This window comes from Salminus brasiliensis, chromosome 13 (assembly GCF_030463535.1).
Source record: "Salminus brasiliensis chromosome 13, fSalBra1.hap2, whole genome shotgun sequence".
Taxonomy (NCBI): domain Eukaryota; kingdom Metazoa; phylum Chordata; class Actinopteri; order Characiformes; family Bryconidae; genus Salminus; species Salminus brasiliensis.
In genome coordinates, this window is record NC_132890.1 from 23,250,842 (window position 1) to 23,267,119 (window position 16,278).

The 16,278-nt window shown below is 41.2% G+C and overlaps 1 protein-coding gene across 3 annotated transcripts in view; it reads left to right on the forward strand.

The window, feature by feature from the left end:
* pak1 (p21 protein (Cdc42/Rac)-activated kinase 1) overlaps positions 1 to 6,461 on the forward strand; it is a 73,544-nt gene extending 67,083 nt beyond the window's left edge. For all 3 annotated transcript variants that reach the window (XM_072694922.1, XM_072694920.1, XM_072694923.1), the window contains 5 exons: positions 127 to 244; positions 1,160 to 1,259; positions 1,664 to 1,860; positions 2,290 to 2,427; positions 5,146 to 6,461. In XM_072694922.1, the coding sequence (XP_072551023.1) occupies positions 127 to 244; positions 1,160 to 1,259; positions 1,664 to 1,860; positions 2,290 to 2,427; positions 5,146 to 5,232 (640 nt within the window). In that variant the 3' untranslated portion in view covers positions 5,233 to 6,461. The remainder of the gene's footprint in view (positions 1 to 126; positions 245 to 1,159; positions 1,260 to 1,663; positions 1,861 to 2,289; positions 2,428 to 5,145) is intronic.
* The last annotated feature ends 9,817 nt before the right edge of the window (positions 6,462 to 16,278 follow it).

The following is a 16,278-nucleotide window of genomic DNA, read 5'->3' on the forward strand; positions in this document are numbered from 1 at the left end:
CATCTCCCTTTTCGCCATTAATGCACTAATGCACCGTCCCAGCCCACCATTGTCTCGTTGCCATGGCTACTCACAGTCCTCCTCAGTAACTCAGTGTGTTGATGTTCTGCTGTCTGCTTCTCATAGTTACTTGGTGGGCGATGAGCTGTGGGTGGTGATGGAGTATCTGGCCGGAGGCTCTCTGACCGACGTGGTGACCGAGACGTGTATGGACGAGGCTCAGATTGCCGCCGTGTGTCGTGAGGTGAGAGTGGCCTGTGTGTTGGATCAGTGCCAAAGTCATAGTAACACAGGAAGGCTAAGCTCAATTTGAGCCGTTTAAACCTTTTTCCATTTGTGAAAGTGAACTGAAGTGAACCCAGGTATCAAACCCACAACACTGAGACAAATTACATGTAGGCATAAAGCCTGTGTCAGAGCTCAGGGTCAGCCATGCTACAGTGAAAGTCACTCTCACTTGCACACATCTATTATAAAAAAGGTTCTTTATGGAACCAAAAGTGGTTCTTCTTTGGCATCGCTCAAAGAACCATTTGAAGCTGCTTTATTTTTAAGATTGAAAGACTATTCTTATTTATATTAATCAATATATCAGTCAATTAGCCCATCCAGGCTGGTTTATGAATGGGAAACAATACAGGATATCCAATCAGAACAAAGCACAATAACAAACACAGCCTGTCTAATTCTAAGGGTTAAGGACAGTTTGGAAAAGGGCTGTGTTAAAAATAGCTGTTGGTAAATGAACTTTACTTAGGGTCACTAGTGTAATAGTACGTAGTCTGATGTGACAAACGTAAAGCTGTATAGCGTGAAGTGTTTTCACGTTTTGACATGTAAATCTGGCAGTTGTTCTTTACATTGCCTCGACATTTCACAATGAATAAAACAATAGAAATGCTCCAAAATTACTTGGAATAAAATCTCTTTACACTGACTTCCACTGAAAGTTGGCGTTAGGAGATACAAGGTTTTAGTGTGATAACGGTAATGTGCACTGGACGTATTTAGGCACCAGTGTGAAAAATTCACGTGAAATCATTAGTTATGCTTAACAGACCAGTTCTTATTGTAATTTCTGAGCTCTTATGTATTTGTAACCCTTATTCTGGACCAGTATGCCCTAGTGTCTCAAATGTGTTTGTCCTCTTCCCTGTAGTGTCTGCAGGCCCTGGAGTTCCTGCACTCCAACCAGGTGATCCACAGAGACATCAAAAGTGACAATATCCTGCTGGGCATGGACGGCTCCGTCAAACTCAGTTAGTACACTCCACACACACATCAAGCATAAAGGGTTAGCTAACGTAAGAGGGTGTATTATTGTTCGCTGCTTCTTAATCCGACAGCACAAATTTTTGCCTCCATCAGCTTGCATTTAATGACAAATTTTACCAGCAGGGGGAGCAAGTGTCTTATTTTAACTCAAAGACCAAGTCATTTAGGATCTTCTTTACTAGACCAATTTTAATCTATAAACAATAGAACTTTTGTTTAGTTTGACTTCAACTCATTTATAAGATAAGAAGAGACTTGATTTGAGAGGTTGGGCAAAGTGCATATTACCACACTCTGGTTATTTATATACACATTTAATATCTAAATAATGTGTGTGTGTGTGTGTGTGTGTGTATGTTCTAACTGTGTTTTGTTTGTCATTTTGCAGCTGATTTTGGCTTCTGCGCTCAGATCACCCCAGAGCAGAGTAAGCGCAGCACCATGGTGGGAACACCCTACTGGATGGCCCCTGAGGTGGTTACCCGGAAGGCTTACGGGCCTAAAGTGGACATCTGGTCCCTGGGCATCATGGCTATAGAGATGATTGAGGGAGAGCCACCATACCTCAATGAGAATCCTCTGAGGGTAAAGATTATATCTCAAAACTCTCAAAACATTAGAATAAAACCAATTAAACAGAAAGTCAGTGGTCAGTGAGTGTGTCTACCTGCAAAACTCTATATAACATAAGAATAAACCCAAATAAACATAGTCAGTGGTCAGTGAGTGTGTCTACCTGTAAAACTATATAACATTAGAATAAACCCAAATAAACATAGTCAGTGTTCAGTGAGTGTGTCTACCTGTAAAACTCTATATAACATTAGAATATACCCAAATAAACAGAAAGTCAGTGGTCAGTGAGTGTGTCTACCTGTAAAACTCTATATAAACATTAGAATAAACCCAAATAAACAGAAAGTCAGTGGGTGTGTTTTACCTGTTTTACAAAACATCTTTTAAATTTAACTGTTCTTCCATTTATTAAAACTAACATGCTGATGTATTTTCTAGGCGTTGTATCTCATTGCCACTAACGGAACTCCAGAACTGCAGAATCCTGAGAAACTCTCGTCTGTGTTCCGAGATTTCCTCAACCGTTGTCTGGAGATGGACGTGGAGAAAAGAGGCTCTGCCAAAGAGCTTCTACAGGTAAGTGTGTGTGTGTGTACACACAATTCGACTCTCTGACCTCTTTTGCAGCTGAAAGCCAATAGTGGAACCTCTGTAAGACTCGACCACAGCTGTATAGAGAACAGTTTGTGTGGTCAGTTATGAGGTTTTACATGTATATTAGCTTCAGCTGCACACAGTCTGTGTTCAGTGTAAGGCTAGGTGATATGACAAAAATATAGCACCTGATACTTAAATGGACAGATTTGTATCTTGTAGCTTGTTTTCAAACAAGCCTGGATTAATAAAAGCACCAGAAAATGAAAATAAAATTCTAGAGACAATGTTGTAAAGTGAGCGTGAGGATTACTTTAACAAATAACATAAATAAGCAGGACAGGTAGTTAGGTGCACATACATGAATTAGGATATTTTGGGGAAATTTGATACTAACATGAATTAAATAGCACCAAGATATTCACATGATCACTTAGAAATAATTATGTTGCAGCCCACAACAAAGACAGCGTGAAGCTTCTTGTATACAGTGATAGAAATGCACTAGCTCTCAGAAAGCTCCTGTTCCACAACCTGATCCATTTTACTGTGACCAGTGTGGACATGCAGCTCTCACACTACGCTTAGAGCAGATTATACTCTAAAGTGTCTAACATACTGCTGACGAGGCCGTCACCTCCTCTCGCAGTGCACCACATATTGCAGAATAGTGGTTAAATGCCTTTTTAAGCTACAGCACTTCATGCATTTACACCCCTCTCTGTCCTCTATCACTCCCACACATCTGATTTAGAACAGTCTAGTCAGTTGGATTGAAAATGAGTGGGAAGCAATTTTTCTGGAAAGCTGGAGAGCAGAAAGAACAGAGCAGGCCCTTGCTCTGGCTGGGTGGGTAGGGTGGAAAAGCTGTGGATAAACATCCAAGATAAGGTTCAAATGAAGTTACTACCCAGAATACCTCATAAAATACAAGGAATGAGCAAATCTAGAGGCTGAAATCTTGGCTAGAATTGTAAATAACATGAAAAGCGCACATGCATGCATATACAGTGGGGGGAAAAAGTATTTAGTAAGTCACCAATTGTGCAAGTTCTCCCACTTAAAAAGATGAGAGAAGAGTAATTGACATCATAGGTAGACCTCAACTATGAGAGACAAAATGAGGGGGAAAAAATCACATTCATTCACACTGATTTTTAAAGAATTTATTTGCAAATAATGATGGAAAATAAGTATTTGGTCATTAACAAAAGTTCATCTGAATACTTTGTTATATATCCTCTGTTGGCAATGACAGAGGTCAAATGTTTTCTGTAAGTCTTCACAAGGTTGGCACACACCGTTGCTGGTATGTTGGCCCATTCCTCCATGCAGATCTCCTCTAGAGCAGTGATGTTTTGGGGCTGTCGGCGGGCAACACGGACTTTCAACTCCCTCCAAAGGTTTTCTATGGGGTTGAGATCTGGAGACTGGCTGGGCCACTCCAGGACCTTGAAATGTTTCTTACGAAGCCACTCCTTTGTTGCCCTGGCAGTGTGCTTGGGATCATTGTCATGCTGTAAGACCCAGCCACGTTTCATCTTCAATGCCCTTGCTGATGGAGGGAGGTTTGCTCTCATAATCTCATAATACATGGCCCCATTCATTCTTTCATGTACAGGGACCAGTCGTCCTAGTCCCTTTGCAGAGAAACAGCCCCAAAGTATGATGTTGTCACCCCCATGCTTCACAGTTGGTATGGTGTTCTTTGGATGCAACTCAGCATTCGCTCTCACAACAACTTGTGTTTGTACCAAACAGTTCTACTTTGGTTTCATCTGACCATAAGACATTCTCCCAATACTCTTCCAGAACATCCAAATGCTCTCTAGCAAACTTCAGACGCGTCCGGATATGTACTGGCTTAAGCAGGGGAACACGTCTGGCACTGCAAGATCTGAGTCCCTGGCGGCGTAGTGTGTTACTGACGGTAGCCTTTGTAACGTTGGTCCCAGCTTTCTGTAGGTCATTCACTAGGTCCCCCCGTGTGGTTCTGGGATTTTTTGCTCACCGTTCTTGTGATCATTTTGACCCCACGGGCTGAGATCTTGTGTGGAGCCCCTGATCAAGGGAGGTTAGCAGTGGTCTTGTAGGTCTCCCTTTTTCTGATTATTGTTCCCACAGTAGATTTCTTCACACCAAGCTGCTTGCCTATTGCAGATTCAGTCTTCCCAGCCTGGTGCAGGTCTACAATTTTGTTTCTGGTGTCCTTCGACAGCTCTTTGGTCTTCACCATAGTGGAGTTTGGAGTGTGACTGTTTGAGGTTGTGGGCAGGTGTCTTTTATACTGTTAACGAGTTCAAACAGGTGCCATTAATACAGGTAATGAGTGGAGGACAGAGAAGCCTCTTAAAGAAGTAGTTACAGGTCTGTGACAGCCAGAAATCTTGCTTGTTTGTAGGTGACCAAATACTTATTTACCACCATTATTTGCAAGTAAATTCTTTAAAAATCAGACAATGTGATTTTCAGAAATTTTTTTCTCATTTTGTCTCTCATAGTTGAGGTCTACCTATGATGTCAATTACAGGCCTCTCTCATCTTTTTAAGTGGGAGAACTTGCACAATTGGTGACTGACTAAATACTTTTTTCCCCACTGTATGTGTGTATATATATATGTATGTGTGTGTGTGTGTGTGTGTGTGTGTGTGTGTGTGTTTGTGTGTAAACTAACTCCTGCCTTCTTTTCCTCTCCGCAGCATCAGTTCCTAAAAGTGGCCAAGCCTCTGTCCAGCCTGACGCCGCTCATACTGGCGGCCAAGGAGGCGACCAAAAACAACCGCTAACCCCAGCCGGCCTGGAGCCCAGCCCCACCTCTACACTGCCCGCCCCTAACCTCAATGCACCCCTCACCCCTCTCTATTTCACCCCTTTTTCGGAGGGGGTCTGTAGTGGGCGGAGCCTCTAGAGGGGCCCTCCCAATTCAGCTTGTACTGTTGGGTCTTGGGGTGAAGGTGACCCCGTTCAGAGGCTGAAAATGACGTCATCTAACAACAAAGAAATTAAAGGATATTGAAGAAATTAAAGAATCCACTGGTGGCTGCAGTTGAGCGCTCTGGATATTCGGCCCAAATCAGAGCAAATCAGCCTGACTGTTTTTATTTTTATTCTTTTTTTTTTTTTTGAGCATACTTCGGTTTGTTTCAACCCAGCCGGTTGCCTGTCTCTCAGTCTGTCTGTTCGTTTATTCATGTGCTCTGTGGATGAAGTGGCTTTGATTTGATCTATTTGTTTTTTTGTTTTTTTTTGTACATTTGTGAGTGTGTGAATGAAAGTGTGTATGTGTGTGTATGGGGGGAGGGGGTAGATTAGCTGCAGTATGTTAGGGCGAGAGATGGCGTCGCTACCGACAGGAGTGAACCCAACCTTGACAGGAGTGCTGGTACGGACTGCTGTTGTGCAGAAGCGAATGATGTAAATGACTACACAGCACGTGATGTGAGAGCATTAGTATGGATGCCTGTGCATGAAGTAACAGTAAGCATCCCCACTTCAGTTCCGTTAGTCAAACCTGCCACGCCTGCAAGGCCTGTCCCGCCCCTCTGCCCTTCAAAACCCCAGGATGTACATTTCCTACTGAAAGCTAAAAAAAAAAAAAAGAAAAACACAAAGTCGAACTTGGTCGCAGTCTTTACGTAACAAAATGTGTGTCGTCACAAACACTGAGTTAATGTTGATGTTTAAAGAAACGAAAGAAAAGAAAAAGCAGCAGCGTTGAACATAATAATGTTTTAATCCAATCGTCCTTTTTTTATGTAGCGTCGATGTACCCTTTGGCCTTAAACTGTGACACAGAGGGAAGACGACTTTGCAAAGATGGTACAACCCACTGTGTACTGTCTCTGAATGGTCATCTCCATTGCTGAAGAATGGAAGATGTTAGCCTGGGAGAAAGTCTTTGTAACGAGAAGTCTTGCTGTGTTTTTGAGCCATAAACTCTGTTTGTAAGGCATTTTGATTAATGGAAAATTCTTATCTGAAGAGGAAGAAATAAACTGTACAAAATGATTCCCAATGACGTCTCATTAATGACTCATTTGTCATTTTGGTGCATTCACCTCTGTTTTATACCGGAAGCAGATGATTCTTGGCCAAATACGGCCAGTTAAGGAATAGGCAAGCGTCTTTGGGCCAAAGGTTGCCTAGCTTTAGCAGCCACATTTAAGCTGTGTCCTTATAAAGAGCCTTTGAACTCTGGCCCACATCAGCCTACTATACTATGAATTATAAAGCATTCATATTTTAGGAGAAAAACAGCCCAACTGTAACCTGGTTCAGTTATTGCAAATGCCAGTGCATTTGGGCCAAAACTTGAGCCATGGCAGCCACATTTAAGATGTGTCTTTATAAAGAGCCTTTGAACTCTGGCCCACATCAGCCCTCCATGATGTGAATTAAAGAGTGTTCATATTTGTGTTAAAAACCAGGGTCAGTTATGGCAAAGGCAAGTGTGTGTTTGGGCCAAAACTTGCCTAGATGTAGCAATCACATTTAAGGTGTGTCCTCAAAAAGAGCCTTTGAAATCTGGCCCACATCAGCCCACCATACGATGAATTATAAAGACATTCATATTTTTGCCCAAAACCAATCCACTGTAACCTGGTTCAGTTATTGCAATGGCAAGTGTGTTTGGGCCAAGACTTGAGCCATGGCAGACACATTTAAGGAGTGTTATTATAAACAGCCGTTGAACATTGAATGGCTCACATCAGCCTATCATACGGTGAATTATAGAGCATTCATATTTTTACCCCAAACCAGCCCAACTGTAACCTGGGTTAGTTAGGGCAAAGGCAGGGGTGTTTTCTTTGGGCCAAAACGTGCCTAGCTTTAGCTGCCACATTTAAGATGTTTCCTTATAAAGAACCTTTAAACTCTGGCTCACATCAGCCTACCATACAGTGAATTACAGAGCATTCATATTATTGCCCAAAACCAGCCCAACTGTAACCAGCTGTGGCTGTATTCTGGCACCCAGATTCGGACAAAGTCATCTGCAGCATTGCGCAGTGGAATTTGGGCCTGACATGAGCCGTGACTCAACCTGAGAAACAACCTGAGAAATGATGCAGTATGTGCGGCAAACCTGAACTACAATAGTTCACTGTAGTAGCTAGTTGTCTAGAAGTGATATACACCATTTAGACGGTAATAATAACATTAGTACCACATGCCTAATATTGAGAAGGTTCCCCTTGAGCCGCCACAACAGATCTGATCATCCGAGGCACGAACTCCACAAGACCTCTGAAGGCGCCCTGTGGTACCTGGCACTAAGATTTTAGTGGCAGATTCTTAAAGTACTGTGAGTTGTGAGGTGGGGCCTCTATTGTTTCTCTGTTTTCAGACGATTAGCAGTCTGTATTGACAGCTTTAGGTCCTTCAGGCCAAGTTTTTGTCTTTGTTCTGATGTCAAAAATGGAGAATACGCTTTTTCTTTCTGCAAAATAAGAGCAAATACACAACAGTAATGTATCGTCCAATTCAAACCTGCAACTGCAGTGGTTTACACTGACGTTTTGGCCATTTTCTGCTCTAAAACGTGACACTTGTGTGTTGTGGGGATTGAACAGCATGGCATTATGTCACAGCTCATGTTTGGGATTATTGGATTCGAGGCAGATCAGTCTGTGCTGCTGTTTTCTTGTATTTGTTAAGGTGAGATTAGTGTGAGACTCTAACTACAGGAACAAGCCCTACTGAGAAGCATTAGCGCTCAGTGGTTTGAGTGTGTTTATATGTACACAGGTTTTATCCTTACCCAGAACGTACTCAATCAACCAAGACGTGGTGTCCAAAATCCCCTTCTTTAGTTGTGCTCTGGAGCTACAAGGCTAATATAGCTAAATGTAATGGGAGTTTATGTATACCAATTAGCGTGGTGCTAATGTTGCATGTCTGAAACCATGTGGGGATTGTTCTAATCTCTAATAGAGCTGCTCACATGGATATAGTTTGGTAAAGAATTGAATGAACATTATTGATACTGCCCACTGATGCAGTGGATTAGCCAAGACATGTGTGGATGAATTTATATGTGTCTGATGGAGATGCTTGGCTAATGTTTGGTTTAATTTACTTGGGCTGTCACCAAAAACTAAAGCAGCACACGCCAGATATCGAACATGGCTGATCAACTGCATCTGGGGTCAGCGATCAATTATATTGATCGAATTTTTGTCCAAACTGTACATTCAACAACAACAAGATTTGAGGAGGCTGTATGATGAATGCCGTTAGCTAGGGTGATCATATTTTGTTTAAAAAAAAAAAAACAAATTGACATGTAAACATTTACTCATTTGCCAACGCTTATAAAAAGCTGAAGAGCCTATATGGCCAAATCATCTCCTTTCAACATTTGTGTCTTAAAATAAGTTAAAAAGCAAAACAACAGTTTTACTGTTAGCACTTTTTACATAATTTTTTCATCCCGCCACAAAAACAAATTCATAAATAGATTCGATTAACTAAAAATAAATAAATAAAATTTTAAAATCGACTGATTTGTTTTTATTCACTTTTTGTTTTAGGCTGTGGTCAGTCGGCTGTTTTGGGAAGCAGTTGTACATGTAGACCAATAGAGGCGGTTAGAAAGCGGGACTTAAGCAGTTTGGCCAATGAATGATGTTGATACAGGTTATGTAGTCCGATAGTGGCGGTTAGAAAGCGGGACTTGAGCAGTTTGGCCAATGATTGATGTTGATACAGGTTATGTAGTCCAATAGTGGCGGTTAGAAGGCGGGACTTAAACATTTTGGCCAATGGTTGATGTAGGTGCAGGTATATGCAGGCGGGACTTAAACAGACATATTTAAAAGTTTAGAAACATACGCTGACATCCATAAAAAAAGACCTGGAAAAAGAGGACGTATGGTCACTCTAAGTTAGCACCATGCTAATGATATACAGTTTTCAACAAATACCAAAAATGTAATTGATCAACCAAGAAATGGTTTTACACTACATCTACTAGGCTAATGTAGCTAAGTAATGGGAGCTTATGTACACCAATTAGCATGGTGCTAAGCATGTCCTAAACCATTTTGAGGTGTTCAGTACTCTCTAATTGACTTTCTTATGTGGTTTCTGAAACTGTTTGATTCACTCTGTAAACATAAACTAAAGTACATTACAATCACTACAAAAAACTTAAATAAAAATAGCAGCCATCTAGAAGCCTTCACTGAAGTACTCCTGTAAGGTGGAACCTCTGATCTGTATCTAACTTACTCTTCGTTGATCTTCATGCTAAGACATCTAACCCCGTACTGTGAGCATATTACTGAAATGTCTGCTCTGCTAAACTGACATTTAACTAAGTCATGTATTTCTGAGTGCTCATCTCCCTCCTGCAGTGAAATGAGATTTTATTGCTCGTTAATTAAGCCGATTATCCGAGCTTTCAGACTTGCTTGCAGAGTTGCTTTCTCTGGCTTGAGGGTGGAGAAGGGATTTTGAGGGGTTTGAGCAGAGCAGGAAAATACAGAATCAGTCTGAAGGAGCTCTGTCTGGCCTAATTCTCCATTACGTAACGCGGCACGTTGCTTACTTTTTCTACTCCGCAAACAACACAGTCGCTTGTGTTTCACAGCCATGTGCATCTAACAAATGTGATGCTTGAATGCCAGTGTGGAAGTACTGTAAAATGAAAGGAATATTCTCCATCTGCTGAATGTGTTGTACTGTTAATCACAATTGACAGTAATTTAGGTATGCTTGCAAGGTACATTGCAGGCTAACGTCTTCAAAACTTGCTTATAGTAGAAGCTAATAGGAAGATGCTGAATTGGATAAATCAAGGCTTTAGAATTAGATGAAAGCTGGTCCTGTGACGTTTTATCTTTATCACTTTCCAGAGCTAGAAATGCAATAAAATAGTCCCAGTTTCATTTGCTGACTGGATTAATTTCTTTCATGTCCAGGAAAGAGAGGACGTCTGGTCACCCTAGGTTGAAATGGTGTGTACCACACTCAACATGGACCAAAGGGAGCAAAGGAAAGAGTTCTCTCAGGAGACAATTATAGACAAGCATGTTAAAGGTAAAAGTTATAAGACCATCTCCAAGCAGTTTGATGTTCCTGTGACTACAGTTGCACATATTATTTAGAAATTTAAGATCCATGGGACTGTAGCCAACCTCCCTGGATGTGGCTGCAGGAGGAAAATTGGTGACAAATCAAAGACTCAGCGGTTAGAGCGCCGGGATATCGATAACAGGGTTGTGGGTTCGATTCCCGGGCTCGGCAAGCTGCCACTGTTGGGTCCTTGAGCAAGGCCCTTTACCCTCTCTGCTCCCCGGGCGCTGGAGTTGGCTGCCCACCGCTCTGGGTGTGTGTGTACTCACTGCCCCTAACACATGTGTGTGTGTGAGTGTGTGTTCACTACCAGATGGGTTAAATGCGGAGGACACATTTCGCTGTACAGTCCACACTGTACAGTGACAAATACGTGCACCTTTATCCTTTACCTTTTTATCCTTATATGAATGGAGCCCAGAAAAACTTCTAAAGAGATTAAAGGTGAACTTCAAGCTCAAGAAACATCAGTGTCAGATCGCACCATCTGTCGTTGTTTGAGTCAAAGTGGTGTCATGGTGTCATGGTGTCATGAATCTGTGCAGGGTACAATGAAATCTTAAGACTATCAAGGGATTCTAGAGAGAAATGTGCTGCCAGAAAGCTTGGTCTCAGTCGCAGGTCATTGGACTACATTGGACTATTCTGAAGTGGCCTTCTATGAGCCCTGACCTAAATCCTTTTGAGCATCTTTGGAAGGAGCTGAAACATGTCGTCTGGAAAAGGCACCCTTCAAACCTGAGACAACTGGAGCAGTTTGCTTATGAGGAGTGGGACAAAATACCTGCTGAGAGGTGCAGATGTCTCATTGACAGTTACAGGAATCGTTTGATTGCAGTGATTGCCTCAAAAAGTTGTGCAACAAAATATTACTGTCCAGGCCTGTTTAATGAATTTACTTTCTAAAATAATTCTGTTGAAGCATAGTTGAAAAGCAATGTCTAATTTTCATTGGTTCATTTCCATAGCATTATTACTTTTGTCAAATTCAAGTTATTTCTGTGACCATTGTGGAATTTTCATTAACCGAGGGGTACCAACAGTTTTGTCCACATGTGTAACTTCATGCTACGTTTTGCAGCAATCCGACATTTCTATCTGGGTGTTGATACTGAGTGTATTTACACCACACTGAAAGGTGCTTCAAATGGTTCTTTGAGCAATGCCATAGAAGAACCATTTTGGTTCCATAATGAACAATGTAGAAGGTTTGCGTGAGAGTGAAAAATCTTTTAACAGTCTAAGGAACCTTCACTTGTTCATTATGGAACCAAAATGGTTCTTCTATGGCATTGCTCAAAGAACCATTTCAAGCACCTTATTTTTAAGAGTACACTATTCCTTCAACAAGTCCATTGCTAGAGGAGGCTGGTAAAAGTAGTCAGTTTTTCCTATTTTGTGTGAAGTACAGCTAGGCCTAAGGCTACATGCAGCCAGATGGACAAGTAAGTCAATACACCTTCCTGTTTGTTTTGCAATGGAAGGAGAATTCTCACTAATATGTTGACTTAAAACAGGCACCTTATTTGCATTAGCTGTGTGCTATTACAAGGTCATTCTTATCACACTCTGGAAGCCCTTTAATGTTCAACCTAGCTCTCACATGGCTCACAGGCTCTGCGGTTTTGCCCTAGATGTCTTTTGAAAATGATGTCCTGCGGATTTCTCCACGCTCTCACACCACAGCATAGTGTGGCATTGCAGTGATGAGCCTTTTTCTATTCCCTCTCTCTCTCTCTCTCTCTCTCTCTCTCTCACTCACTCTTTCTTCACAGACAATGAATTCTGAGGCAGTAGAAATCCCGCTGAGTTGGCGCTAAAGAGGTTTGCCTTGTGTAATGGAGACAAGCCAGTGTGACGTACTGACAAGGACGAACGACAGCAGCCAAATCGAACCGAGGAGGGAAAAAAAGGGAGGGACACGGGTGAAAGGAAGGAGGAGGATTGGCACTGAGCCCCGCTACACTGCATGAGTCTCAGCCCAGGGAAACACTGTAGAATAGCAGCACAGGATGTGTGTGGAGAGAGTGATGCAGTGGAAGACTGCGGTAAGGGTCATCAAAAGTGCCAACAAATGAAGAGTACAGTCATGTACCAGAAGCCTTCTTCTGTGCAACATTCATTTGCATTGATTAAGCCGGAACCTCGAAAGCATATGAAATGTTTATTTGTATACACTGAATGCTTAAGCATGCATATTAACTTAGCATTCCAAATGCATATCCAATGTGTATTATATGTACATCAGTGATATAATGTGTGTATACGGTGTACACATCGTCACTGTCCAATTAAAAATGTGTCCCCAAAATGATGAATGGTGAAAATAAGATTTTACTCCAAGAAAATTAGAGCATTTCTATTGGTCCATTCATCCACACTTGTTTACACAGTGTACAGAGCAGCTACATAGTTCAATACGGCCGACAAACACTTTTCAGATGACAAATCAACAAATCAGATAGGAGATCACTCACCACAAGCTGGACTATGAGTTTTACAATGCAGATTATTTCTTTGTGAACACAAGTGCCATTCGTCTAGGCAACCCCCCCCCCCCCCCCTCTCCCCAGGAAACTAATGGCAAACATACAGTCAACAAACTGAGCTGACTTTAGTTTCTGTGTTAGTGTGATGTGACAATTAACGAATATATATATATATATATATATATATATATATATATATATATATATATATATATATATATATATATATAATATTGGTATGTATGATCATAATAACTGTAATAAACATGCATTGATACACACTTAATAATGATATGTGTGAAAAAAGTGTGTATTAACATAGTATAATTGTATAGTAAACTAGTTAACTATCTGTTATACCTGGTTTGGTAATTTTTATCATTAATGTTTAAATAGTTCTGACCAGAGGAGGATGGGTCGACTCCCCCTTGTGAGTCTTGGTTCCTCCCAAGGTTTCTTCCTCCAGCTCTGAGGGAGTTTTTCCTTGCCACTGTCGCCGTTGGCTGCTCACTGGGAGTCTTTGATCGTTCATGTCTTATGTTATTTTCTTCTTTCTTCTTTGTCTCTGTATTTTATTAATCACTAATTATGTAAAGCTGCTTTGTGACGACAACAGTTGTAAAAAGCGCCATACAAATAAATCTGACTTGACTTGACTATAGTATAATCCTATACATGTAATGTACATATGTTAATACACATTAAATATGGATAGTAATGTGTAATGTATATGATAAAGTTAGATTTAGATAAACAGTCCCTTAATGTGTAGGTAATGTGTATATATACCATACATATACATATACAATATGGATAATAATGCACATTAATGTATGTATGCTGATGAATATGAGAAACATCCCTTCAAACTCACATAATGTGTATATTACTGTAGATGTAATATACATAATTACACTTAATATGTGTCTTAATAAATGTGTGTGATTTTAAGACACAGTAATTGTGTTACATTACTGAGTCTGATGCAGCAGCAGGGATTTAAGCTTCAGTTCAAGTTGGATTGTCCGTTTCTGTGTGTTCTGCTGGTGTGCTCAAGATGACGGCAACTCTGATGTCACTGTTGCCCAGGGTTACCCTCAGGTGCAGTTCTCTTGTTTGATTCGCCGGTCGACCTGACAGAGAAGCGGGGTACTGAGGTCTGAAAGGAATGTGTGTGTGTATGTGTGTGTGAGCGGCGTGATCAATGATGTGCTGTTTCTACACACTGATAGGCCTTACATAAGAATCTGTAGCAGAAATGTGCTGCAGATATTTCATACGCTATGTACAACACACACACACACACACACACGCACACACACACACACACACACACACGCACTCAAACCTCAAACAAGATCCAGAAATACAGAATCCAGAAATGTATGCATTGTACCAAAAAATTAGAGACCTTTGCCATTCCTTGAGGACATGCCAGAGGAATTGACATCACTAGGTGTACAATAGGTTACTTGTAGATTTTATGCAGTTGTTGTAACTGCTGATGCAAACATCCAAAAATAAAAAAAGTCAATTTTTGTTTCATTGCTTCACAGACATTTTGGGATTCTGTTCTGTGGAGCATATGGATCAGCAGTATGTCTGGAGAAGGAAGAATTAAGGATACTCTGAAAAGAACATCTTGCATACAGTGAAGCGTGGTGGTGGCTTGTTGAAGCTGTGCTTTGCTTCCTCTGGCACTGGAAACCTGAAGCTTCAGAAGGGCAAGATGAATTCAACAAAGCATCAGGAAATCGTAGGAGAATTCATCATGCCTTCTGTGAGAAATCTGAAGCTTGGCTATCATTGAACCTTCCAACAGGACAATGATCCCAAGCATACCTCAAAGTCCACCAAGGCTTGGTTTCAGAAGAAGTCCTGGAAGATTCTGGTGTGGCCGTCACGGTCACCTGACTTCCTATAGAAAGTCTTTGGTTAGGATTCGAAGGCGGCGGTTAACCATGCAAACCCAAGAACATCACTGAACTGGAGGCCGCTGCCCTGAGGAATGGACTAGGAGTCCTCAGGAACCCTGGCAGTAACTAGTTTCTGGCTTTGCATCAAGTTTTCATCAGGTCATATCAGCTAAATGGTTCTCTACTAAGTACTAAAGATGCTTGTATAATTTTGAGACTGCAGTCGTCTCTAAAAGTGGCATTTTGTTTTGAATTATGATAAATTACATAATATATTAGTTGTGTTGAGCTATTTAAAAAAGTGTTGATGTCCATCCACAAGGAGGGTATACATACAGTCATTGCTGAAAAGGCTGGCTTTATCAGAGTGCTGTATCAAAGCATGTTAATGGAAACTTGCCTGGAAGGGGAATATAAGGTAGGTAAAGGTGCACAAGCAACAGGGATGACCGTCGCCTTTACAGGACTGTCAAGAAAAGTTGATTCAAAAACTTATACTGAGGCTGGAGTCAGTGCATCAAGAGCCACCACACACAGACCTCTCAAAGAAAGGAGCTACAACTGCCGCATTCGTTATATCTAGCTACTGAACCAGAGATGTCAGAAGCATCTTACCTGGGCTAAGGACAAAAAGAACTGGACTGTTGCTCAGTGCTCCCAAGTCTTCTTTACAGACTAGTAAAAGTAAATTTAGCATTTAATTAGGAAATCAAGGTCAAGCTAGAGTTGAGAGGCACAGAATCCAGGGTGTCTGTAGTCCAGTGTAAAGTTTTTACAGTCTGTGATGGTTTGGGGTGCCATGTCATCCGCTAGTGTTGGTCCAAAGTCAACACAATTGTCTACCAGGACATTTTAGAGCGCTTCATGCTTTCATCTGCCGATAAACTTTATGAAGACGCCAATTCCCTTCTCCAGCAGCACTTGGCACCTGCCCACGGTGCCGAAACTACTACCAAATGGTTTGCTGACCATGATATTACTGTGCTTAATTGGCCAGCCAAGTCTCTGTTCTGAATCCCATAGAGATTTCGTTGGTTATTATCAAGGCAAAGACCACTATCAAAGCAAACTGGGCTTCAATAACATCTCAGTAGGGCATGCTTTGCCTTCATGATATGCTGCACTGATGTAGTAAATCATGGTAATGGAGCCAAAACCAAGTATTTATGAGTGTATAAATTAACATTCTCGTAAGAAGTTGAACATTTCTATATTGTACATCCTATCTGTTTGATCTAATGGAATATTTTAATAATTTGAGATACTGGATTTCTGTTTTTATGAGCTATAAGCCATACTGCTGAGAATAAAACAAAAAGAGGCTTGAAATATACAGCAACACAGTAAA